Here is a 26,161-nt window from a genome sequence, read left to right on the forward strand (position 1 = left end):
TTGTTTTGTTTATTGTATTAATACATTTAATTATTAGAACAATTATTAATACATAATAAATAAAATTCTTTCAGTTACGATGGGTGCTAATTAATTTTATTTTATTTGCTAGAAGATTTGATTGAGGAGGTGGTTATAAATTATTGCACTAATAAATTCTAAACTAATTAGAAGAAAAAACTAAAATATTAATCATAAAATATTTAATTATTAAATTAAGCTAAAATGTTGCTTAGCAACAAACCGTGCTAATTAATTATTTTATTTTCCAGAAGAATTTAGTTTTTATCGTTTTAATTTATTATTTAAATGTATTAACTAATAAAAAAAGGTAAATTTGATATTAAGTTGCAATATTTCCTGAAAATAAATAAATAAATTGCACTAATCAATTTATTTGCGTGAAGAATTGTTAATGGTGGTGGAATATTTATTGCATTATTAATAAATTCTAATATTAATAAACCAATTATCAACAAAAAATAATAATAAGATTATTTAAAATTGTTTAATAAAAAACAATGTTGCTTGGAAACCATAAACCTATAGTTTAAAATAAATGTTTGCGATTATCATAATTTTTTGCATGAATTTACTCACTAACTGCTTTATTTTGCTTTAAATTGAGTTAAACAGAATGGCGTTTCCGTTTAACTCCAGGTGATTACTGCATAATTTATAAAAAGTCTTATGAATATTTAATATTTAGGTTTTTGACTATCAGATTCCCGTCTAAATTAGTAATCCCTAAGGTTACAGAAGTTAAATGTTGCATCATCATTGCAACAAACTCAGTGTAAAATGTCCTGGCTGGAGTGTGACCTACACTTCAGATAAACGTGTTGAAAGTAGGGGTGTAACAATATATCGCAATACAAAAATGCAACAATATGTATCGTGGATAGTTCACCCAAAATAGAATTTACCCTGTGAGAAAACATTTAAGTTTTCAGAGTCAGTACTACATTAAACTACAATATATTATGTTGAATATAATGTATAATAATGGGGGAATATTAGTGGGTCCTGATAATGCTTATGTTATAAGTCTTATGTTACCAGTAAAAAGTGGCCTACATTATTTTAAATACATCTAGCCAGTGACAGAGAGCAAGCATATTCGTCTAAAATAATTCTGTATTTTCAGGTTCAGAATCATGAATATATTTATTCTGGTGTCACCATTGTCCAAGCCTATTCATTTAGTAAATTTTTTCTTAACCTTTTATTATATGTCTTGGAGTGTCGCAAGTGAAATTAGGGTATCGTTACACCCCTAGTTGAAAGCGTCCTCAATTGTTTATGGTTCATCAGCGGTCGTGTGATGCGTCTGGTTGGGTAACCAGTGAGTTTGATGCAACTGGTTCAGAGAGACTAGGGCAAACGCATCCTGTTTCTCCACCTCATGCCACACTTGATCCCCGCTGTGTGTGAACGCATAGCAGGATTTCTTTCATTTATGTAAGGCTTTATCTTCAGTTTATATAGGGGTCTCTACTTCTTGCAGACGACTTATATTTACTCTTCTATAATAGAAAACAGGTATTGCTTGTTTTCTACACAGGCAACATCACAGAAGAGAAGGTAACGGTCCTGCAACATCCTGCCAGAACCTTTTGCAACACCCATTTTACACCCATGTTGCAAAAAGATTTAAAAACAAACAGGACAGTTAGTTTCGAAACTACGATTTAGTGTTATTTTAGTATTATACTATTATAGTATTTATTAATATTTTATTTTCAGTTTCTGTAATTGTGTGCTTTTGTCATTTTTTAATTCGCTTTTTAATTATTTCTATTTAGCTTTAATACATTTTTATAGGCCTACTTCGCTTTATACTTCATAGTTAATTCCAGTCCTTTAACTTAAACTTGTTTATTTCAGTAAATTGCCAAAATCAAATTTTTCTTTTAAAGTTTTTCATGTAATATTTATATTTTATTACAGCTTCAACTATTAGAAATGACTGAAAACTAAAATTTGTATAGTTTTACTTAACAACAACTCTGATGTGCACTGCAATACGATTCACACAAACGGCACGAAAACAATCCAGACTAACCTATGAAAATGAACCACTATTAAATTAGTCATAATCTGCATGTTACAATATTTAACTGGAATCTCACCGCCTGTGTTTTGTTGTACCCAGCTAGCCTGCTAAACAATCGCTGCTAATACTGACGTGATATTCTCACGAATACTGCGAGTTGTAGTTGAGTGAGACAGTCGGCTCTTTCAGGGCGTTATACCTTCTTTGGCTGGAGTGTTGTGAGGAGACTGAGTTTGGGACACTGACTGAGAGAGTGTGGAAGCGTCGTCTGACGTGAGCTGCTCTTCATCTGCAGAGTGAGTTGGTTAGTGAACAGACAGTCAGGCAGGGAGACACACAGTTAGAGAAGTAGACAGGTTAGCATGCAAGGACATTGTCACAGCTGTAAGACACTCATCTTGGCTTCATGTTAGTTCTGTGCAAGTCACACGGTATTGATTTTTAGCTATAAGGGGCAGTGAGTTACAACATTAGCATTGACTGGGTCGTGTATAAGTGACAAGGGGAACAGGAAGTGAGGTGCTCTTAAAAGAAAAGAGGTGTCATGCATCTCAGCGGTCTTTCTTCATTTGCACCAGTTTGGAAGGTAATGTTCAAAAGATTTGGGTTGGAAAGATTTTTTTTGTATGTTTTTGAAAGAAATATTACAGTTAAAAATAACTTTTCTATGTGAATATACTGTAAAATAGAATTTATTTTTGTGATCAAAGCTGAATTTTCAGCATCTTTACTCCAGTCTTCAGTGTCACATGATCCTTCAGAAATCACTCTAATATGATGATTTGATGCTCAAGAAACATTTCTCATTATTATCAATGTTAAAAACAGTTCTTTGATTCTTTGATGAATAGAAAGTTCAAAAGAACAGCCTTTATTTGAATTAAAAATCTTTTGTAACACTATAAATGTCTTTACAGTCACTTTCGATTAATTTAATGCATCTTTGCTGAACAAAAAGTGTTAATTTGTAGTGTAAGGTGGAGCGTGCTTTACCGTCTAATCCGAGATGCTGTTGTTCTACCCTCTTCTGGTATTCGTTCATCTCTTTCTCGATCTGGTCGCTGAAGGGGTTTGGAGGAAGAGGGGCCATTTGTTCCTCACCATCGCCCATGTACGGCTGCGTGGGCAGAGCAGAGACCACAAAAATAAGACACTAGAATTGCACCTCGGTTCTGAAATGAGTCATGATGACAAAAAACGACTCAAACACAAAGACCATCAGGCATGTTAATCATTGAGCATTCAAAAGCAAAAAAGTGTCACAAATCCTCTAATATTAAAACAAAAAAATGAAGGAGGAACATTGCAAATCCAAAACTACAAATATAACAGTGACCTCATGCAGACATTTCAAAACTCAAAATCGTGATTGTTTTCAATACAACAACAAACAAAACACCCCGGGATTTTACCTTAACTGGCGACTGTCCCTTAAAGAGAAAAACAGAGCTCCATAAAATATCCTGCTTTAAAATATCCTTAGCCCCACATGCTGATGCTAATTTGACCAACACAACTGACACGGCTCACGCTGTTCATCCGTCTCTGAGAGGATCTGGCGCCACCTAGTGACGCAGATGTCTGTGCTACCCTTGCTTGACCGTTCAGGATTCACACATGGTTTATGAAAATGCGGTTCTGACACTCACCGGCGGTCTTTCCACCACAATCCCTGCCAGCCGCTGTGACTGCGGTCCTGCTGTCATCATATCAAACCGGTTCTGCTCGCGAATCTGAAAAGATCACAGGAAAGCGGTTTAAGACCCAGTGACATCGAAGAAATGGTGAATAAGAGTCTGATGTGTTTCCAGTTTTTAGCTTTGTAAATCTAGCAAAATGCATATTTTTATTTTTTTAAACTGTTAATGTACGTTTATAACATTAAACGTGTGTTATATTACCTTGCCATAAAGCTAATTAGCGCTGAGGGAAATCTTTCTCTCTTCTGACAAACATAATCAAATCTCGCAATATTTTTTTCTTCAAGTCATAGAAACGCATTCATGGAACGCAAAAATTATATTAGTTGTAGTTTTCGACCCCTACTATGGACGTTTGCCTGCCTGTGATGACTTCTGCATCTAGGCTCAATGATAAACCATCTGATCGCACACACAACTCACCTTATTCCTCTTTTGCAGAACTTCACTGGGGTTTGTGTTCAGAGGAACAAACTGGTTGGGATCTTCAATGCGGATCGGAGTCCCGCTGGTGTTACCGCCATCATCTGACTTCATCCACTGCAGAGATGGAGTAAAAGAAAGAGATTTAGGACAGAATTCAAGAAAACAAATGCAGAGTGTGATTTGTTTAGAAAGATAAAGTCCTCTGCGGCCATTCAGAGTCGACGTAAAGTCTAGGCCAAAAGAGTTGCAACCAAAATTTCTCTCAAGTACAAATTTTTGCCATGAATTTATTTGCACTAAAGTACAGTCTGAGCTTATCTAGACTTTTTAGCTACGGCTGTCATTTTGCTCTTGGTGAAAATGCAGCCAAAGTTGTAATACTAAAGCCTCGACCACTAGAGGTCAGTAGCGAACTGTGTTCATTTGGAATCAGCCTTGAAGACAACGGCGTCCTCCAGGCGGCTGACGGAAGTTATGAGGCTTCAAAAGTTTATCTGTGATGACAACAGAAATATGAGTTTTGTCTGCAGCTAGACCATCAGGTATGCCCAGGAAATAACCACATTCTTGCTCTTCCACAAAATCCACCTGAGGACTTTCCGCTTTTTTCTTTTAGCATGCAAGGCTTTCAAAAACAAGATCTCAGAGCACCATAACAGAGATGCCCTGAGCCTCACCATGGTCTTGGTGCGTCCGTTCTCCTCGCTAGCCCCGTCCGACACGTTCACCTTCATGTAGCAGTTGGGTGAATTGAGCCAGCGTGTTTTCTCTCTCTGCTGTCGCTGCTGCAGCAACTTCAGAGGGAAACGTGGAGTGTCGTCGTCATCGAACATGAACGCCGTCACTGTCGCGGGAATCTCCACTTCGCTCTTGTGTCGCGGCTTCTCCCGCACGATGGGGTGCCGGTACGTGTAGCCTGTCCTGTAACCCTGGAAGTAAATATATTACATTAAATAAAAACAACTAGATATGATATAAGGATGAGACCTATTCTTAAATCATTTAATTGCCTTCAACGAATCAAAGGCCTTTTATGAATGAGCTTCAACCCTTTGAATAGGTTTATATAATGAGCCACTGCTTGAAAACTGACTTTGCAGAAGGTGCAAGACAAAAGACAGTCTTTAAGGTACATCTGCATTTCAAGCGCATTCTGTAACCATATCCTGAAACTCTCCAGTGTAAGTGGGAAAAACATAGCGCTTCACTGGAAGCGGGTAATGGTGGCTCACTGAGCGACGCACCATATCATTATCATCTTCCACATCACTCCATTCTTCTGCCTCGGCTGAGAAAACACTTTCCACATGCCTGCATTCTTCCCTATCTCACACGGACAGAGAGAGAAAACAGCGCGGTCTGCACAGCTGGAGAAAGACATGGACAGAGAGAGATGTGGCAGGAGTGCTTTTCAACTCCGGTTTGTCTCTCTCTTTACTCTAGTCTCCTTTTGTCTGCCTAATAGGAGAGGAAGGGGAGCGGGGAAAGAAATAGGCTAAAAGAAGTGATTTTCCAGTCTCTCCACTGTGATTATTCCTCTCAAACACAGCTGGACTAGTAGTAAGTAGTCATTTAGCAAACGCTTTTGGCTGTTCTCACACTTGGCACGATCGATGGGCCAAAGCAGAGTTCAAATCCTGTTTCTGTACCACACTGGGAGATGATTGGTACAGAGCTCATTGTAACCATGTTTGAGTCTCACACAAACTTACCAGGTTGTCCAGCATTCTCATGAGCGACTCGAACTCCAGCTCTCCCACCCTCCACTTGTGCTGAGAGCCCATGTTGACCCCGGCTTCTGCCACCCCCTGTGTACGAAGTTTAAACTTCTCCAGATCCAACACGATCAGGTTCTCCACTCCTCCAGCGCATGAGAACGCATTCACCTAGAGAGACAGAACCACGTCAGACTCAGACATCTACGTCACAAAAGGCCAGTTCTGGATCATTTCGCAGAAATGAAGTGCAGTTTAGCATTTAGCTTGCATAAAGGGGGAAAATTAAATTAAAATTATCCCATGATTTACTCGCCCTCAAGCCTAGGTGTGCATGACTTTCTTCTTTCAGCCAAACACAATCAGAGTTATATTAAAAAATATTCTGGCTCTTCCAGGCTTTATCATGGGAGTTAATGGCCCCAAAAAAGTGCATCCATCCATCATAAAAGTAATCCATACTTGTGTATGTTATAAAAACATCACCCAAAACCATTTTAAAAATGCATTACCCAGCATTATGAGCATTTTACCTGAATTTCACAGGCCAGTTGAGCGTTGTAAATGTAGTGAAAGGCCTCTTCAATGGTCTCTCCGAGAGCTACAACCCCATGATTCCTTAAAACCAGCACCTGCAACACACACATACACAGATCTGAGAAGAACATCTTGCACATTTACAAACGTACTGCATTTTTCGCTTTCATACTCACTTTCATCATGCAACTGTCTCTGGGAATTGAATTGTGGCAAGGTTGTTTACCTTCGTTGACGGCCCGAGGGCTTTCTGGAGCTCCAAGCGCTCATCTGGCTCATCCAGACTGCCTTGGTAGTTGTAGTAGGCGATGTCTCCCAGGATCAGAGACTCCTGGGAGATGGGCAGCAGGCCGCACTTCATAGACGACACCTGACATAACAGAAGAGATTCATGCAAGTCATGGCGATTTAAAATAAACCATCATAATTTCTTTGAAATAAACTTTTTACAATTTTTTGTTGGTGATAGTGCATGTGAAGCTGATGTAACTGGGCGGACACTCACAGCAGCCGTGGCCGGTGTGCGTATGTGAATGATGCAGCGCACGTCGGGTCTCATGGAGTAGATGGCGGCGTGAGGGCTGAAGCCGTCCGGGTCGATCTGCAGGCTGGTGGAGCCCTGATCGATCACGTCACCGAGGATGTTCACCTTTACCTGGAGAACGAAAGAAACACATAATGTGGCTTATAATGTAGTTTATGATCACCTAAAACAAACAGCGGTGAGGCTAAAACAGATGTACACAAAAATGATATTAGAGCAGAGACAGAATCTGATTACTCCTATCGGAGTGCTTATTAATAAACAAACCAGAAGTATCAATACACAGACTATAGGTCTTTATTCCCTTCTCTACAGTGTCCAAAACATTCCCTCATTTCCTTCATTTGACATCGTTCACCTAATCAGGAAGGAACCGTCTTCAAAGATAAACTGAGAACCAGTGGATGATTCGGTTAATGCTTTTAATAAGCGTCCATTTCCTGGTAACCTCGATAGAGGATGAGGTCCAGGAAGGGGGGGGGTCCAGGAAGTTTACAGCTTAATTAAGTTGGTTGGTTGGTAAGATTTAATTTTTTTTTGAAAGAAAGAAATCGATACTTTTATTCAGCAAGGGTGCATCTAAACAGATCAAACCAGAAAAGTCATTTATAATTTTACAAAAGATTTCTATATCAAATAAATGCAGTTTTTTTTTAACTTTCTATTCATCAAACCTGAATGGTTTCCAGCACAACTGTTTTCAACATTTATAATAATAATAAATGTTTCTTGAGCGGCAAATCATCATATTAGAATGATTTCTGAAGGATCATGTGACACTGAAGACTGGAGTAATGATGCTGGAAATTCAGCTTTGATCACAGGATTAAATTAGCCTATATTTCCAAATATATTCAAATAGAAAACAGTTATTTTAAACTGTAATAATATTTAACATTACTGTTTTTACTGTATACATGATCAAATAAATGCAGCCTTGGTGAACATAAGAGACTTTCAAAAACATAAAAAAATCTCACCAACCTCAAACATTTCAATGGTAGATTTATCATCTATAAATGATTTGTCAATCATTGGTTGTGTGTGGTGCTTTTGTCATGGGAAGTGAAAGAAGATGCTTGTGCGTGTCTAATTAAATATTGAATTGCATCACATGCTGGTCCTGTAACAAGCCTCCTAACATGCCCTTCACATGCCTGGCGATGCCGCACCCCATATCACTACCAGCTCAAAATAAACACACGGTACCACTGCTCTGCTAAAGAGCTCTGAGTGACGGATCACGTTTACACACGGCCACTAATATCACATGACAGATTTGACATCTATCTCATGCTATTCTTTCTTCATCGGTTACATATTGACTATTAAACTGGCCACAGGAAGTTGGTTCTCTTCTAAGATAGACATATCTGCTGTATTATGCCACCACACTAATGCTAATGCACTGAAACAAGACCTAACAGTTCTCTCAAGAGGAGTCGGGAACCTGGCAAAATCTCTTGAAGAGACTTGTAGCTCAGAGTAGGTCTTTGTTTATCAAGTAATAAATGGTAAGAGTAAATGCTTTAATCAGTATGTGTGGTCACTGTCCAGCAAACACATTATTATATTCAGCATAACTAATTATTTTTTGTGGAGTGAAAAACATTAACAGTGCAATTAACAGGCAAAAAAACTAAAGTTACAAGTTGTAATTTCCTGTTACACGAACATTTGGAACGGTTCACAGCAGTTGCTTCATAGACATGAAATCTCATGCCACATTATGTAACAGTAAAAGCTTGCTTTAGCAAAACAATCATCAACATTGTGGTTAGGAATTTGAACACACTCCTTTAGGTGGGAGACATTTATCATTTCATGGACGAAATCCATGCAGAAATACTTGAGAGCGATTGATTTCCCCATGCAGATTTCGCAAAGGGTTAAAGTTGGATTTGCCGCATTGACCAACAGAAAGCTGCTGGGTTTGAAAGTGACTTGTGTGTGAGCTGTGCTTCATACATCAGTAGACTAATTAAAAATAGATCATAGACCTTTTAAAGCACAATAATTCACCAAAAATTCACTAACATGACCGCACCATTACCCTAAGTACTATTACACTTTGGTGTGTCTCCATCCTGGAGAGTTCGCGCTATTGACATTAACTCTTTCCCCACCATAGACCAGATTTTCCGTCATTTATGACAACGCATCCCTGCCATTCAGAAGTACGTATGGCAATCTGTGTATTCACTGTTTTATGATAGGGGGCGCTGTTACGCATCTTCTGAAATAGTACAGCATCTCCGGATCCAAAAACAAGTGAAGATGATGATCTGCGTAAATAGTTGTTTACGCACAAGTTAGCTAATGCAATCATCAAACAATCTTAAAAAATGACCCCAAATAATGTTTTTTGTTTAAATGCACTTCAAAGGATAGAGCAAAGCCAGAAGAGTCTCTTCTCATCATATTCTTCTCTGTTGAGGGGCTTAGAGCTGTAATAAGTGTACAAGAGAGAGAGTGTGAAAGTGACTGATCACATGGCGGGGGCTAATAAAACTGTGACCCAGATTGCTGGCCTCATTCCAGCGGGCACAAAGCCACAGCCACGCCCACAGAAGCGGAGAACAGGAGCTCTAAATGACGGTGTCAGCAACACCGAGATCTCTCTCTCTTACACACACAGATAAAAAAAAAATCCTGTATATCCGACTATGCAAAAGAGATCGGGCTTTATCTAACTCTCACTGTCTAAAACACACAGTCCACACAAACAGAAACTGGACAAACCGGTACTGGCTTTGATCCATAAATAAAAGGTCAATGGCACCTATTAAAGCCTATTATACTTGACCAAGAGTGCAAGAGCAAAGAAATCTGCCGCGATCCTGAATCGACACAATGACTGAGTGTGTTTTTTCATGACTGTGAAAAATGTGTTTGTCATGGCAGCGGCCGTAACTCTACCCCAAACACAATCCGGCACAGTGCAGCATTAAAAACAGCATCAGCCAGCGCAAGAGTGCAAGTCAGACGCAGAGACCGCCACTGCTCTCCTCAGGCGATTTCAATTCTGTTCACTGAGTCATAAATGCTGCAGGCTGGAGGACAAATGTGCTTCACAAATTCATCCCAGCACTAAATCACCTGATTGGCAGGAATTTGTCAAAACAGCATCCACCACGAGCAGCATGTCAAAACACATTATTACGCTGGCGGGGTGGAAAACGCTTTAAAAGTGAAACATCAAGAACAGGTTCAATTCTGTTTGTCATCAACTAACTCGAGGATTGCAGATCTAAGGCCAGAAACAAATTGTTAGCAAGGGCGTAAAATGTGCAGATGTGAATGCTTGTATTGATATGTGCACTTTGTTGCAAAGTGGTGGTAAAAGCATAATTTGACAGCGCTCTGGCAATAGGTAGTAATTGACAGCCCTCGTCTAGCCCAATGATGTTTTCATCCATGTCGTAACTGTGGTTTCTGCGGTTAAGCACATGCTCACGTTGCGATTTTATTACGATCTCGATTAATCGCACAGTCCTGGTTTTTATCCATCACCCTCTACTCCAGCCATTCTCAATATGATTATCAGATAAGATTATCAGAATCCTAAAAGCCCAAAGGTACTTTGTTTTTGTGTGTACACTAGGGGATGTATGTTGTTACAACGCTTGATTTGTCTAAACGCACATACTGCGTACGCTCAGCTTGCACATGCGTCTTGAATTGTTTTGCACTAATTAGCTGGTTCACAAGGTGGCAACACTGTCCCAGACCTTTGTTTCAATTCACAGTTAAAAATAAATGGAAGAGATGAAACTACTGGAGACACAACAACAATAGACGCACACGTTTATGAACACTGGTGTGGGTTAAAGGTAAAAACCTTTTGTTATGCTGGTTGAAATGATCTTCACATCCTGACAGCAATCAATAATAGAAGTGGTCCAAATATTAAAACATGTATATATACATCTTCTGTGGAAGTCTCAGGACCAAAACATTTTCGTCCAATCACTGCATTCAGTCCACTTTCTGTAAGGCTATGCAGAGTTGTAGACAGACGTTAGTCACTGAGCACCACAACCGAAACATCAGCCGCCTTTTACAGTTCCTCCTGAACCAAATCAACGAGCTCATGCTACGCTCATGCTATGGCATAGACGTAATTACAAGATGGTAACCAGTGACGTTCTAGCTTATTATTGTACTGTTATGTGCTTTGAGACATGAGGTAGTTTAGCGTCTCTCATCTTGTGAGGCGTTGCAGATTCTGCTGTGAGCGTTCATGTGTTTTGAAGAAGAGGTGTCTTTGGAGACGCTCTGAAGGGAGGGTGGGATCTCATGCTTTCAAAACTAGCTTGCTAGTGCTAGCCTCTCCGAAACTGCAGCAACTCTAGTTTAAAAGTACAAAGACATTTAAATCTGTCAACTTCCGGAGAGAAATAGCACAAACACTGGACAGGGAAGGAACTTTCTAGTGCCAGTTTACTTAGGGAAATATCCTAAATGTTCAGTGCAGGGGTTTTCCAGGACCAGGATTGAGAACCACCACAATACGATTACAAAATAATAAGCATGAACAACTACAGGCACTAAAAGCCTCCGACTGACATGAACACACAGGCTAGTACGGATCCAAAACCCACTCTGAGATTTCAAAGAAATAACCGGCTGATTACGCATGTCAAACATTGGCAACGATCAGAGAGCTCAGTCAAGGTCTGCCAACACACGTTCCCTCTGTGCACGGCACATTTCATACTTAACTCCCAATCACAAAGAAAAACACATATCATTTCAACTATTATTAAGCTCTGGGCAATAGGCCTAATAATGTCTCAATTTAAACAGGCTGTTACACCACTAAGAACACGGAAATGCCAAAGCAGCATAGAATATAACCAACAAGCTATTTGATCAAAACTGAAGCAGTAATTAATCATTTATTATTTAATCAACATAATATGTAACTGATAAATGAATTCCGAAAGTAAGAGCGACAAAAGCCTGAATCGAATCCATTTTCATTCTCACTGGAATGTGATTTTGAGCTAAAGTCGCTGCTCAAAGTGACCCTGTCATCCCTGAGGGCGTGATGCTCAAGCCGTTCCCAGAACCGCTATCAGGCTCTGCTGTGATAATGCGAGACAGACAGTTTGTTTACCAGATTGGACGCAGAGGCCTCGGCGAAGGACAGCCCTCTGGGGATGATGAGGATATGATCCTGCTCCTTACTGACACGAACCTACAAGGTTAAAAACAAAACCCAAATAAGCAGCTGTTTTTCTTCTCATGATCAAAATAGAACAAGGTTTTTTAATCCGTTGCAACAGTCATCCATATATTCAAAAATATGGATATTTCCCTTTTATAGCACATCAGCATGAGCAGAGATGCTGTAACTACAAAATTATGATGACAAAGAGCATATTTCTCCATTGACGGCCATTCAAAAGTAGCTGTGTATAATTTAATAATATAATAGTATAATATGACATTTTTGGGGATGAAATGAATGGAAGGATTATAGACCTACTTGGCTCAATGAATTACACTGAGAGTGTCTGATTACTTAGAGGAACTATAATGTTCATTGCCTGCAGGAATGGATTGCGAAACACCATGTATGCCATTCACTTTTATTTCCTTGTTCTAAAATACCAACACAAAGTCAACTATATTATTTAAGCTTTGGTACCAATATTAATGATAGAAAGCTATGCCTTACTGTAATGTAACAGCTTGTGAAGTGGGCCCAGCTGAACAGGTCCACTATTCTGTAAAGGCTGGCCAGTTTGCAGCGGGTCTGTTTCTCTCCCTTCACCATAGTGTTGGACTCCATGCTGAACATGTCGTTTATTGGGGTCACCATGCCCAAACCTTGAGAAAACCGGGAACAATTCAAGAACAGGTCAAAAACACACAAACAAATTGCTGTGTGCTGCTTTCTCATTTGTTCGTGTTAACAGTTTTAAACCATTTAATAAGACTTCAATTAAACATGTATTTAAAAGTATCAAGATGTTTATTAGATATCAATGAGTGAGGCCACCTGAGCGCACAACTTGAAATTGACATTTTAGAACTGCTCTCGTGGGAATATGGACAACGAAGTGGTGTGTAAATCAATACCCTGATTCTGATCAAACTCAGACTCTAAATAAAGCCAGTGGTGTGTCCTGATTAACTGATAACCCCTTAGAAGTGTCCATGAAACACTGATACGCCTGAAATCTAATAAAGACGTTTTAGTTGGGTTGAATTTATACAGCTAAAATCATTCCTGAAATCAATTTACCATAGCTTATTTATAACCTTTAGGGATTCTGGTCAAAGAAGATTTATGAAATCCAATAATAGTTAAAAAAAAAAAGAAAAAAAAAAAAAAGAAAAAAAAAATAAATTCAGCCATAAAATAAACACGGTAAGCTCTTCACATCTACAATAATCACATTTTATATAAAGCATAGACAAAGTATATTACAGAACTCTACATGGCTAAACATTCCACAAGTTTATCCCAAAAGCAAGTTTCCCAAAAGCATTTTGATTTTATTGTAATGAACACTGGTGGAAATGGTCTCCACACTCTTGGGGACTTGGGCTCATGATGCTTAAGGGAAACGCAGCCCAATCTCATTTCTAGAGCTCCGGTTGACAACTCATTTCAGAAGTCTAAATGTTCGAGAACTCTTTCCAGAACTCCATTTGACTGAATATTCCAGAACTCTATGGAACTCCAGCTGGATAAATCTGGAGCTTTGTGTAGTGTAAGATTGAGAATTGCTTTCAAAATCTCCTTTGAACAGACTTCATATATCTGTGCAAATGTGGAGCAGTCATAAATAAACCGGGCAAACTGGGAAGGGAGCTTTGCATTTTGAACTATGTATACATTAAATTCTTATTTCTACATATCAGATCCAGTTATCCATGATATGCTCTAGAAAACGCTCTAGACCTATGGATGGTCTACGGACACCTCTGAATGTACAGTAAGTACTGAAAGGGGTTCACTGAAGTTCCACTGATTAGTTCTGCATAGCAGAGCACAGAGAGAAAACAGACACGTGTGGAGAGCTGGATGGGCTGATAAGGGAGGAAGCAGTGAGATAAAAGAATGCAAACGTTTTTCTTGACTTGGCTGGTTGTATTTCCTCCAACGTTTGTTTATGGAAACAGCTATTATTAAGCGACCTGTATGCTAAAAAAACCCTAATCTTTTTCTCTTGTGCTTTTAACCTTTTGTAACTGCATTTGTGTATTTTTTTTTTTTATGTACAGCACTTTTGGTCAACCAAGGTTGTTTTTAAATGTGCTTTATAAATAAATGGCAAATGAATATTGGAATTGAACTGCATAACTCTGAACAGGTGGAGGAGTCTCTGATGCAATCTGTTGCAGTGGAGATGAGCTGCACCACGCCGATACTCACTGAGGGGGGAGGTGGAGAAACCGGCTAAGGAGCTGGTCATGAAGAAGTCTGCGATCTGCCGCAGAGCGAGCAGTCCTGTTGGGTTATTCCCCTTGTTCATCTGTTCCTGGATCATTCCCTCCAGCTCATCTTTAAATGCCTGAAAGAGAAAGCAAGCATGTAATTAGAGATGTCTCACACACAGTAATGAAAGCAACATCTCACCGTCTTAAAGACTTTGGTTATATCCAAAATCCCTCAAGTCCATTGGAACCTTTCACAGTGTTTCCCCTACCATTGTGCGTAAGGTGTGTTTTGTTTTTAATTAATTTATGAAGCCACTTTAAACTTTGTTGTTATATATTGATTATATTTTAATGCTATCATATTCTGTGCAGGCAATTAGCTTACTTTGTTGTAAATAGAAAATCCCGACAATATCACTGCTAAATACCTATAAATATTGTGACCCTAACCCTAACCCACCACGTATCCGTAACACGCCCGCTCCGCGACACTAGTAGTTTTGGGGGATCTACCACACCCCCGGGGTTCCCACACCTTGGTTAACTTCAAATTCAACCCCTCAAATTCAAGGACTTAATGTGGGAACACATTTCAAGTGAGAGCAAGGTTACATCGTGTTACCTTGTAAGATACATTGTTACAGTTTTCATGTCAAGCACAACTATGCAAAAAAGCTTTTTTTTTGCATTTATTTTTGGCCTTATGACAGAGATCTGATATTCTATTTGTCGTATTTCTGTTTTGCATAAAACTGAAGAATATTCGGTACATTCTAAACTGTATTCATGGATTTTATTGAAAAGAACTTAGGCTCATGTAACAAGAAGTTTTAAGATATATGAATATGCTTTTAAGTTTTTCTTGCCTCATGGGTTTACATTATCCTAACAAGTATTCTATGTAATCTTCTTTGGAGAGCCAAATATCTTGAAACTTGCATTTTCCAGGCATCACGTTTCAGCGGTTTCAGCCTATTTTTGCAATGTTTCACGGTGTGTCTGTGAAACGTCAAGGTACCATCGTAGTAGTTTTGTGCGTGCGTGAACGTCATGGCAATGTACAACACCTTGCGCTGGAAACACTTAATGTAACACGTAAATGTATGTAAATCAAGCAAGCTAGTATGCATAGGCCACGAAGTGTTGGCGAAATAACACATTAGCGGACCGGAGGGAATGCTATGGAATTTTTTCCAGAAAACTTCTTGCACAAAATAAATTCAAGCACTTTCAAGGACCTGTATCATGCGTGTTTAATTTAAAAAAATATATATTTTTTTTCTTTCAGATTCACAAACTTTCAAGGATTTCAAGGACCCGTGGGAACCCTGCCCCCCTCCCGCTGAAAAAGAGCCTAGGGGAAACACTGATTCATAACAAACCAGTGATAAAGCTCGTCTGTAAGATGTGCTGTCATTCTGCACACCTGTTCAGATCAAAGAGTTCAGACTAAAGAATGAATCGCAGACATTGATAGAGTGCTCACATGCTGCGGGTAATAACAGAGGAGATTCACTGACACAACACCTCAGTTATGATGACTTCATTCTTCCTGTACAAGTGCACAAAGACTTGTCTTATTACCAGGTGTGAGTAAGTGTCAGGATGAGCTGATGCATGCAAAACTTCCTTCAGCACAGTATGCGAGATTGTCACACTGACATGTCCTAAGCAGGCAGAATACATGCAAACACTATGCAAAAACATATATGCATAAACCAGAATAAGAAAGTTAAACCAGTCTTAGCAGGCATGCTCTGTTCACTGATTGCCTGATGGATTTTGCACACAAAATGGCGAGCAGTGGTTAAAAATCAGCTGTTTTAATCTGTCTGACTAGGTTTATGCAAATTGCATGTACTATGGCTTTTTAAAGTTGTGTTTATATAGTAATAAGCAATAAGCATCAATCAATCACTAGATTTGCCAAAGTTTCAGAGGTCATTGACATCAAATCTTGGAGAGTTTAGTTAACTGGATATCTGTTCTGCTTTGTGCTTGTGTGTAAACTAATCAGTACTTATTACTAATCTAGGGTGAAACAAACTACATAGGAATCAAATTACATTGGCCTTTATGTTTGCTTGGTTTTGAACGAGAGCCTAATCCATCAAGCATACACTGAGAAAACAAAGGGAAAGTAAGAAGCCACAAATGCATGCCCTTAATACACACATAATAGCCCCAAACTATGGTTATGGGTTAGTTAAAATTTAAATTGTAAAGGTGTGGTCACATTTGCGGTTATTCTGAGAATTTTTGTGGGCAAAATCCAGTCATTTTAATAGGAATCTATGAGATTGGGAAAATCGCTTGAAGGTGAAAAATCTCCCCATGCAGATTTCGCAACACATTCAAGTGGGTAATGCTAATCCGCCACGTTTAACAGAAGAAAGCTTCTTGGTTTGAATGTGACTTTTGTGTAAGTTCTACTACATAAATCACTTACTATTGACTAAAGACAATGGATGTTTTTAGCTTGGAAAATTTTGCAGAAATGTCGCTAATGTGACCGCACTTTAAGTATGAGCAATAGTAATAGTGACTCTTGTGTATTACAATAAATTGTTGCGAACAAGCACACAAGCAATCTGGGATCAGTTTAGCTGTGTGCAGGTTTCGTTCAGCGAAGTAATTAAGAGGTGAACGGCATGATGAAAGATGAACTGTGGGAATCATCAAACACGCCTCCAAAACCAACCATACAGCCAACATGCTTGTACAGGGTTACGCCATCAGATAAACATGCTATTATGCCCACACTTGTCATTAGATCAAAGCGGTGAAGATCTAACTTCATAAAACAACACACAGTTACTACATTAATATCAAACCACAAAACTGTATCCGTCATGGTGGAAGATGGGCGTTATCTAGCCTTTAAGACATTGTAATGTGGGTCTGAGTCAGTTTTGATATGCTGTCTGATCAGACAAGGTGAATTTGTTTCAGTAACCCATTCACCTCACTTTATGAGCACATGGGTGGCTCTTCAAACGCAACAGTCCGAGCCAAAACTAGCTAAATAAGTACAAAGGTGAGATGGCGATATCCTGGGCTCTAATTCCCAGTGCGAGTATTAAATTGTGCTTGAATGAGAACTGGACGCCCGGGACAGGGTATGAAACGATCCCGCCTGCCTCTCAGCATGAAACCCTCTCAAACGTGAGGGTCCTGACCAAACCAAACCACAGCGCTCTTGGAAAACAGTTACGACTCTGGGAATGGCATGCTTTAATGCTGAAAATGGAAACAAGAGGGGAGTGGGGGAACTAAAAATAACCCAAGGGAGGAAATTCAAGACAAATTCAATTTTGCCATAACAGTTTAATATCGTTAACATGTTGTTTAACCTCCAAAGCAAATATCCGTCAGAGCAAACCACTATTTTTCCTCAGTTTGCAGAACGGCTTGCGTTAACATTGAGATGTCTTCATTTGTTTTGGTTGTGACAGCACAGATGAGGTCTAAGCATAGCAAACTCCGCCCTGCCTATAATAGTCTGACCTTAAACACAGTCTACGGACAGACGTGTAATTTAAGCAGCTCTCTTCCACACGCACACACATGGAAACCCTGATGCTACAGAGAGAGAGAGAGAGATATGAAAGAGAGGCTTGTTGAATCGGCTCTGATAGCGCAGACGTAAACACACAGTCCTGTGTGCCGATACACCTGCTGCCTACCCTGACTGGCTCCTCTCCATACACCGTGAAGGATGAGTGAGAATAGTATATAGTGTGTCTCAGAAACACGTGCTCGGACAGCTGCTGCTAATAAAGCCCAGCAGGCCATGCCGTAATTAACCGTGCTGTCACACTGCCTCTTGTTTATAATAGCAATGACAGAAAGAATGCATTTCACTTTCAAATACTGACATTAAAGCGCTCAACCGTGCAGATCTGCTCTAGGATGTTGTTTCAAATTCATGTCAAAGGAAAGATCTGAGTACAGAAGTTTTTTTAAAAAGATTTATCCTTTCCACCACAAAAAAACGATATATTTTACATTGTGTTTTAAATGTTTACACTTTATAATTAAAACTTGAACATTTATTTTAATAGTATATTTTATTATTTAATATTTATTTTTAAATTGGTTAAAATATATTTTTTTTTTACAAAGTGAGGTACGAGTTGGTATTATGCTGAGTTAATCGACGGCATGTGACGGCAGATGTCGTCCATACAGCTTAACTTGTATTGAACCCAGAACATTCCTTTAACAGTATGTGTTTACTGAAATGTCTGCAGGAGTGTAATCTGCGCAGTATGTTCACTGTAATCTCTCCAGAGTGTGTCAACTGTAATCTTGTGTGTGTTCGCTATAATCTCTCTACTGTAGGTCAGAGGTGCAGAGCTGTGCTTCGCTGGCTGGATTGTGTTTATATGTGAGAAGTGGATGTCGGTGGTGCGCGTGTAATAGGGTGTGGTCTACCAGATGGGTTTTACGGTGCAGCTGTGGCTTTGTGTGTACGATTGAACTGTAACTCAAAACATCACAACAAATGCACAATTAACTTGCTGACAAACCTACTCATCTGATAAAAATAAACCATAAATCTTTCATTGTGAACAGAGAGGCTGTGTAAGGTGCAAGCGGCTGGGTTCAGAACTAACTTTAGAAGTTCATGCCAAGCTTTTGAATGTAAACTTCACGGTGGCATGGCGTTTATTCAAAACCACATGGCTCGAGACAACCTGTAAAATCTATAAGGAAACACTTTTACATTGAAAGCACATTCCTGCCGAATAAATCGGTGGAAAAGTGGAAAACATCCCTGTACTGTACAAACAGACCAAAACATTTGCTTTAACAAAACTGTGTACACACGTGTTGTTTCGGTGTGCACTGGAAAATTTGTTTTTACTTTAAAAATAATTTTCACTCTGAAATGGCTAGTAAATTTCACAAATAATTACAAAAAAAATGGCAAGTAACCCAAAGAATTAAACATGAATTTACCTGAAAAAATCATCCAATAGTTTAATAACATTTTTGTCCCAAATAGCACGAGAGCAAATGTTTATATTGATTTTATACAACAGTTCAATAAATAAGTTCATATCTTGATACATTTCAGACACAATATTGTCTGCTTTTGCTCAATTTTGCCAATGAAAATATCACCTTTAAAGCCAGAGCAGAACTGCTGTGAATCTCCAAGCAACACAGTGTTGCAGTGTTTAGTTTCTGAATAAATCCGCGTTTTGAGCGAACCAATGATTCAATGGCCCATACATTAATAGAGCCAATAGGCTTGCTCGACTTGAACCGGCGCTGCACAGATCGATCGGTTAATGACATCAAAGTACTGTGAGAGCAATTCAAAAGCATGAGGAGCGCCTACTCTCTTCACTTTCGTGGTACTTTGATGTCATTCACCGATCGGTCTGTGCAGCGCCAGTTCAAGTCGAGCAAGCCTATTTACTTAATTCCTGAATGAATCAGCTGTTTGAACGAATTAAATGAATGAATGACTGACTCATTTAGACATTTACCACCACCTACTTTTTTTAAAATTCATATTTCCATTAGGGATGTGACAACACCAGTATCATCGGGCGGGGGGGGACCTCTTCTGCACCTCACTTTTAAATCGCAAATTCTAAAGCGAAAGTAAAATACGCACGGCTACTCATAACGGTGCGGAGCAGAGCAAGCGTTTTCAATTAATTCCCATGGAAGTTGAGCGTCCATAGGAATGAACTGAAACCACGCCCCGTTATGAGTGGCCGTGCGCATTTTACTTTCGCTTTAGAATTAGGGCCAATTCGGGTGCAGCAATCGCTTGAAAGGTGGGTTCATTATTATTCTTAATGAAAAACACAACAAAGAAACAGTACAATGACAAACTCGCTTAAATATTAGTGGTGGGAATCTCAAGGCATTTCGATTCGATTACGATTCAGAGGGCTGCGATGCGATGATAAAACGATTATCTTTTTTCTCACTGTGTGACTACTTAGTATTTCTAAAGAAAAGTAATGATCCATAATGAATTTAGTTCCAATATATTTTATTAATTAAACAAATGTAAGTGATTTGGCAATAAATCTTGCGATTGAGTTTGTAATTCGCTTGGCCTTTTCCGAGTTGGGTGGAAGCTTTTAAGGTCCTGGTTTCCACGTCAGCGCTGTTTGATCTGACGTGCGGTTTATTACAGAATTCTGCACCGAATTTTAATGCTTCCAATTAGATCTCGCTGCGATGTTATTAATTCTGCGGTGAATTCAAACGCTTTCTCACTGGATCTCCCAGCGCTGTGAAGAAAGTGTCGAGTGGTTGAGATCGGCCCACGAGTACACCGGTTCTGAGCTTGCGCCATTTCATGTTCTGAGCTTGCACTAAACGTTCCGTTGCAGCTCAAACGAATAGCGCGGTTTCATTTCACTTTCGTTTGCCGTTTCTCGTATGTAACAGAAGTTGCAGCTCTTTTCAATTGGACAACGTGGTGGTCGCACCAGTGCAACCTCTTGTTGCCCATTTGGTCGCAGTCTGGAGCCCTACTTGCATAAAGTGTGGCTCTTGTCCAGGTCCTTTTTCCTTAAACTTCATAGAAGCCATAGTTACGCTAGATTGTAATCCAGAGGGTACCGGTCAGATTTCTCGCTCCACCATCATGCGCCTCTTATGTGCACAGCTGCACGGCACAGACTGTCCAGGTGCCTTTTGCGTTCCTCCAACATTACGTTATCAATTAATACCAAGAAAATCGATTTTTGACATTTGTGATTCGATTCACAATCGTCCGCGTATATTTCGCTTTGAAACCAAATCTTCCCCCATTGTCTTGTCAGTCAAGAGTGAGGTGAAATCTGACTCCTGCTGCTGATCTGTGTTGCGAATCTTGTTTGGCTCACGCTGCATTGAGCAGACATGTTCAGTTTTTAATTGTAGTGTCTGTTCTCTAACTGAATTAAATTATTTTTATTACTATAAAAAAGCAAAACGACGGTGGGGGGCGGTGCCGTGGTGGGCAAGTGAAGTAACCGCTGTTGCGGCTGAACACTGACTATCGCAGCAAGCTCAATTTCCATATTAATAATAATAAAATAAAAAACATCAAATAGATAGATCACCCAAAAATGAAAATTCTGTCATAATTTACTCACTCTCATGGCCATTGAAGCCTAAAAGTTTGTGTAATAAATGTTGAATCAAATATAATATTTCCTTTTAACGCTGCTTTTTGTAATGCCTATTCATTTAACACAATAATGACTTTAAGTTGTCTTCTGGGGGCAATTCCTCAGCCAACAATGAGTGTTTGTGTTTTCTTACTGGACTCTGTAGTATCTGTGTGACTCTTTTCTTCTGCTCCATCATGTTGAAGTCTTGTCGCAAGTCGGGAGACATGTTGCGTGCACGCAGGTATTCGGGGTCATTTTCATTGATGCGGTCGAAGTAACCCTCCCGTTTCCCCACGCTGGGGGGTGGAGGGGTTGTCACCACCCCCTGTGTCGACTCACCACTCATCTCTACTGTACTGTCCTGCTGTTTTCACCTGGAAAGAAAGAAAAATGTATAAATACTAATTATTGCACAATCCCTAGTAAACACAAAACCATCTATTTCCACTCACTGAATGAAAAAACCTGTGAGAGGAAGCCTGTGCACTTCATTTGACAGGCAAAACAGTCGAGATCACTAATGCTCTGAGGGCAAACCCATCATCCCACACAAACACGCACATAAGTCCACCGATCAATACAATCAAAAAACAGGCAACCGCACATAAGCTGAACTCACTTGCTGAGAGTATCACTATTCACAATGGACCTTGTTCTTTGTTCACCCTCAACAAAAAGAAGAGAGTGGCTGTCCCGCCAACAGTGAAGGGTGGCGTCAGGTCAACCAACAGGAGGGCAGCGCTATCCTATTACACTATCAGGTTTAGTTAGGCCTGATTTTTGCTCTCTCTCTCTCTCTCTCTCTCTTTTGCTCTCTCTCTCTCACACACACACACACACACTGTTGTCCCAGCAATTTGGATTTCTCTCTCTTGTTTGAGTAAAGCTACAGAGTATTAAAAATGAATTTCTCCAGATGGCACACTACCGTTTAAAAGTTTGGGGTTGGTAAGATACTTTTATTCAGCAAGGATGCATTAAATTGATCAAAAGTGACAGTAGAGACATTAATAATGTTACAAAATATTTATATTATTTCAAATTAATGCTTTTCTTTTCAACTTTTGATTCATCAAAGAAGCCTGGAATTTTTTTTTATCACGGTTTCCACAAAAATATGAAGCTGCACATCTGTTTTTTTTTTTTTTTTTTTTAGTTAATAAGTAGAAATGTTTCTTGAGCATCACATCATCATATCAGAATGATTTCTGAAGGATCATGTGTCTGAAGACTGGAGTAATGATGCTGAAAATTCACCTTTGCATCACAGGAATAAACTACATTTTTAAATATTTATTTAAAAAGTTATTTTAAATTGCAATAATATTTCACAATATTGCTGTTTTTACTGTATTTTTGATCAAATAAATACAGCCTTGGTGAACATAAGAGACTTTTCAAAAAAAATATAAAAAGATCTAACCAACCTGGCGACCCAAACTTTGTATTTAAGAACATGATTTGATCATTTTATTGTCCAATGGGTGAGAAAAGTATGTTTGATTGATTAGAAAAGTAACAGCACACCTCTCCTGAACAAGCAGCATTATTTGAAGCACCATTCATGTCTGTAACATAAATGTGTGATGAGTTAAATTGGTACTAGTTTAACACTACTTGGCGTTAATAGTCTTAGTAGTGACCACTGAAATCAGACATTCAGCTGGGACTGTTTTCAAATCACTTCTGCTGTTGCTCCAGGCTGTGTCAGGCATTTTCCCAGGCCTCAGTAAAAAGCTTTCACCTGTACTTCTGTGTTTTCACACTCACTCTCTTCCCCACTTCATTCTGCAGGGGCGGGTGGGCTTCTTTTCTCTGCTGTACGTTGCTAAGCTGCTCATTCAGGTCAAATGGCACTTGGAAAGATGGTTCAGATTAGAGACACACAACTCTGCCAGAAACACACACACACATCTGCACAGGGTGGGCTAAATAAAAGCCCAAGCCAACAGGAAGCAATACTTCACCACATATGTTTAGGTACGTGCTCTACGCACACATGCAAAACTTATAGCATCAAATAGCCCTATTAACCTGATTAAGAGTTGGGTTCTAGGTTAAAAAGTCAAATAAACACACACACACACAAACATAAACAAATGCAAACTCTACAATAGATCTGAGCACATCTGACTAACAGGAAGAGGGAAGCTTAAGGGGACGATGCTTAAGTTTATTATGCTGTCAAGACAACAAGTCATATGTGCACACAAAACTCATGCGTTTCAACTTATGATGCAATAATCAAACCTGGCGAGCCCTGGCTGCAACTGTCGTGTGCTGACAGATGACGACAACTCTGATACACCCACCCAGAAACAGAAACACAACACGAAGGCAGCAAAGCCTGAAAGGCAGAACTACGAACCGCACTAAACAATGACAACAACAGCAGGCGGGTGGATCTCACCAGACAATAACCACAGTATTTGTCCCTTCAAGACCCAAAAAATAAAAATTCAGTTCACTCAACCTCATGTCGTTTCAAACCTGAAAGGTATGACTACCTTTCAAAGCAAAAAAAAAGTATAATTGTTGCTTATTTCTATAAAAATTAAAGTGGAAGAGAGTTTACTACAAGTTCTCAAATGGTTTGACTATGGGACCCGCATTTTCCCATGGTCATTAAGCCACAATTGTAGGCGCCTCTTCATTTGTGTGTGCAATTAAAGAGTGTGCAATACAAGCACAGTTCAACATCTGACAGGACAGGAAAGTTCGTTTTGTACAAAGTGTTTTGTAGAGTTTCTAAGCAAAAAAGAAAAGAAAAAACGCCTATTGCCACACCTGCTTTTTGCTGTATATAATTTGATTTTCTCTCAATTTTACCTTTTTTATGTTGTATTTGCACTAGTTGGGAACCCTCATACTCTGGGAATGCAAGGCCTTAAATATAGCTCTCTGTATAATCGTGTGCATGAACTGTTTTAAAAAGTGGCAAAGCTAAAAAGACACACACACAAAAAAGCCTTTTTTTGTAAATCATTTTTTTTTTTTTGTATATAGCTTGATTATATCTGAATTGTACCTGTATATGTTGACATTTACAACTTGAGTTTACATTTTAAACCTTTTACAATGCTTCATTGAGCATGTTTGTGTTTTTTTGTAGTAAAAAAACCTATAATTTTTCTATTCATATTTTGTGTTTTTTGTGTGATTTTGGGTCCAGTATGTTGATACCGTACATCAAAGTGAAAAACTAATTGTCTGTTCATATAGGTGATGTTGTGCTGAAAAAAAGTGATACCAAACATTGGTATGGTACACATTTGTTTATGTCGCAAAATAAAAAAAATAAAAAGTACTCAAAAATGGCCAAAATAGCCCAAGACTCTGAAGAGTTAAATGCGTCTGACAGAAGAATCAACAGCTTTTTCAGTCTTTCAAATCAAAGTCTTGATTCAGGAAAAAACTAAAAACTAAATAAATAAATGCAGCTTTGGTGAGCATCAGAGACTGCTTACTGACCCCAAACTTTTGAAAGATAATGTAGTTGTATGCTACTTTTGAGGCTTGACGGTGTCATTTTTGCGTGAACTAACCATTTAAAACTTTCCACCATCTGTTGAAAAAACAAACTGCATAATGGAATTATAATCTGCTAAATATGAATCTGGATCTGAATCTACTGGGACAGGCGGCAGATGTCCTGTACATGAAATTATATAACCCTGTCAATCTCAGCTTATCGACTGCTTTATGCAAAGCAGTGTGTTGATTTTGGGACGTGTTGCTGATCGCCCCAAACTGTCATTGTGAGTGTCTGATGAAAATAAAAAAGTGTGGGAAATGGGGAGGATCCTCAATCCTCACTTAAAACAGCTGCTCGCAGGCAATAATGAACTGCTGTGCAGGATTTCTCTCACACATGCACAGAGATCAGTGCTGTAATAACAGAAAGGACATTAGTAATACAATAGCCACAGAAGACAATAAAATACACTACAGGGACACCAGCAGTACGAGTCACAAGATTCACAGTGTGCACTACAGTCAATGCCTCATTGTGTTACTGCTTTCTCTCTCACAGCTTAGATTCAGTTTGACATGAGTCCCATTTCAGACAGCAGTCACCCTCAAATTAACCATTACAATCACTACTTACCATTCACTGCGGGTCAGACTGACCTGAGGACTGTGTGTGAACCTTTAACATACACTAACTGATAATAAATCAGAGTAAAAAACAGAAACATTATAATTAGCGAGTCTAAAGTGAGTCTTAAGCGCCCTGAAGTACCTTTGAGGCAACTGTACAATATGCGTGTTTCCTCCCACACCCCTCATCATCGTCGGTATGCCGTACTATTTCTCTCTTTATCTTTAGCAGATCTATAAATAGCGCGCGAGAGATTTTCAGACTCGGGTTTCAGGGTCTCGCGCTAAGAATAGCGGACTGTCGGCGCGCGAGGGGGTGTGTGCGTGCTCGCGCAGAAAATAACGACAAAGCAATTTTTAAAAAAGCACAAAATTGTAAAATTACATGATATGGTGCAAATAAATAGTGCTTTAATGTTACAAAAAAAGTGATGGTTGACGAATAAGACCTTTAGCTGCTACATCTTTTTTTTTTTGACGCTGTTGTGATTTCAGGCGGCGATATTTATAGTTTACTTAATCATTCAAATTGACTTTAAACGACAATGCAG

General features: G+C 39.1%; 1 protein-coding gene across 7 annotated transcripts in view; it reads right to left on the reverse strand.

The window, feature by feature from the left end:
- add3a (adducin 3 (gamma) a) overlaps positions 1–26,161 on the reverse strand; it is a 90,355-nt gene that overhangs the window by 4,576 nt on the left and 59,618 nt on the right. For 4 of the 7 annotated variants that reach the window (XM_084118056.1, XM_084118058.1, XM_084118057.1 and 1 more), the window contains 13 exons: positions 21,661–21,883; positions 14,372–14,510; positions 12,665–12,816; positions 12,101–12,181; positions 6,940–7,089; positions 6,661–6,804; positions 6,431–6,529; positions 5,895–6,068; positions 4,860–5,111; positions 4,180–4,296; positions 3,706–3,789; positions 3,050–3,173; positions 2,256–2,345 (listed from right to left, as the gene is read on the reverse strand). In XM_084118056.1, coding sequence (XP_083974182.1) covers positions 2,256–2,345; positions 3,050–3,173; positions 3,706–3,789; positions 4,180–4,296; positions 4,860–5,111; positions 5,895–6,068; positions 6,431–6,529; positions 6,661–6,804; positions 6,940–7,089; positions 12,101–12,181; positions 12,665–12,816; positions 14,372–14,510; positions 21,661–21,855 — 1,801 coding nt within the window. In that variant the 5' untranslated portion in view covers positions 21,856–21,883. The remainder of the gene's footprint in view (positions 1–2,255; positions 2,346–3,049; positions 3,174–3,705; positions 3,790–4,179; positions 4,297–4,859; positions 5,112–5,894; positions 6,069–6,430; positions 6,530–6,660; positions 6,805–6,939; positions 7,090–12,100; positions 12,182–12,664; positions 12,817–14,371; positions 14,511–21,660; positions 21,884–26,161) is intronic. The other 3 variants (XM_084118060.1, XM_084118061.1, XM_084118059.1) reach the window with 1 other exon arrangement.

Source organism: Abramis brama (assembly GCF_963993115.1).
Source record: "Abramis brama genome assembly, chromosome: 6".
Lineage (NCBI taxonomy): Eukaryota > Metazoa > Chordata > Actinopteri > Cypriniformes > Leuciscidae > Abramis > Abramis brama.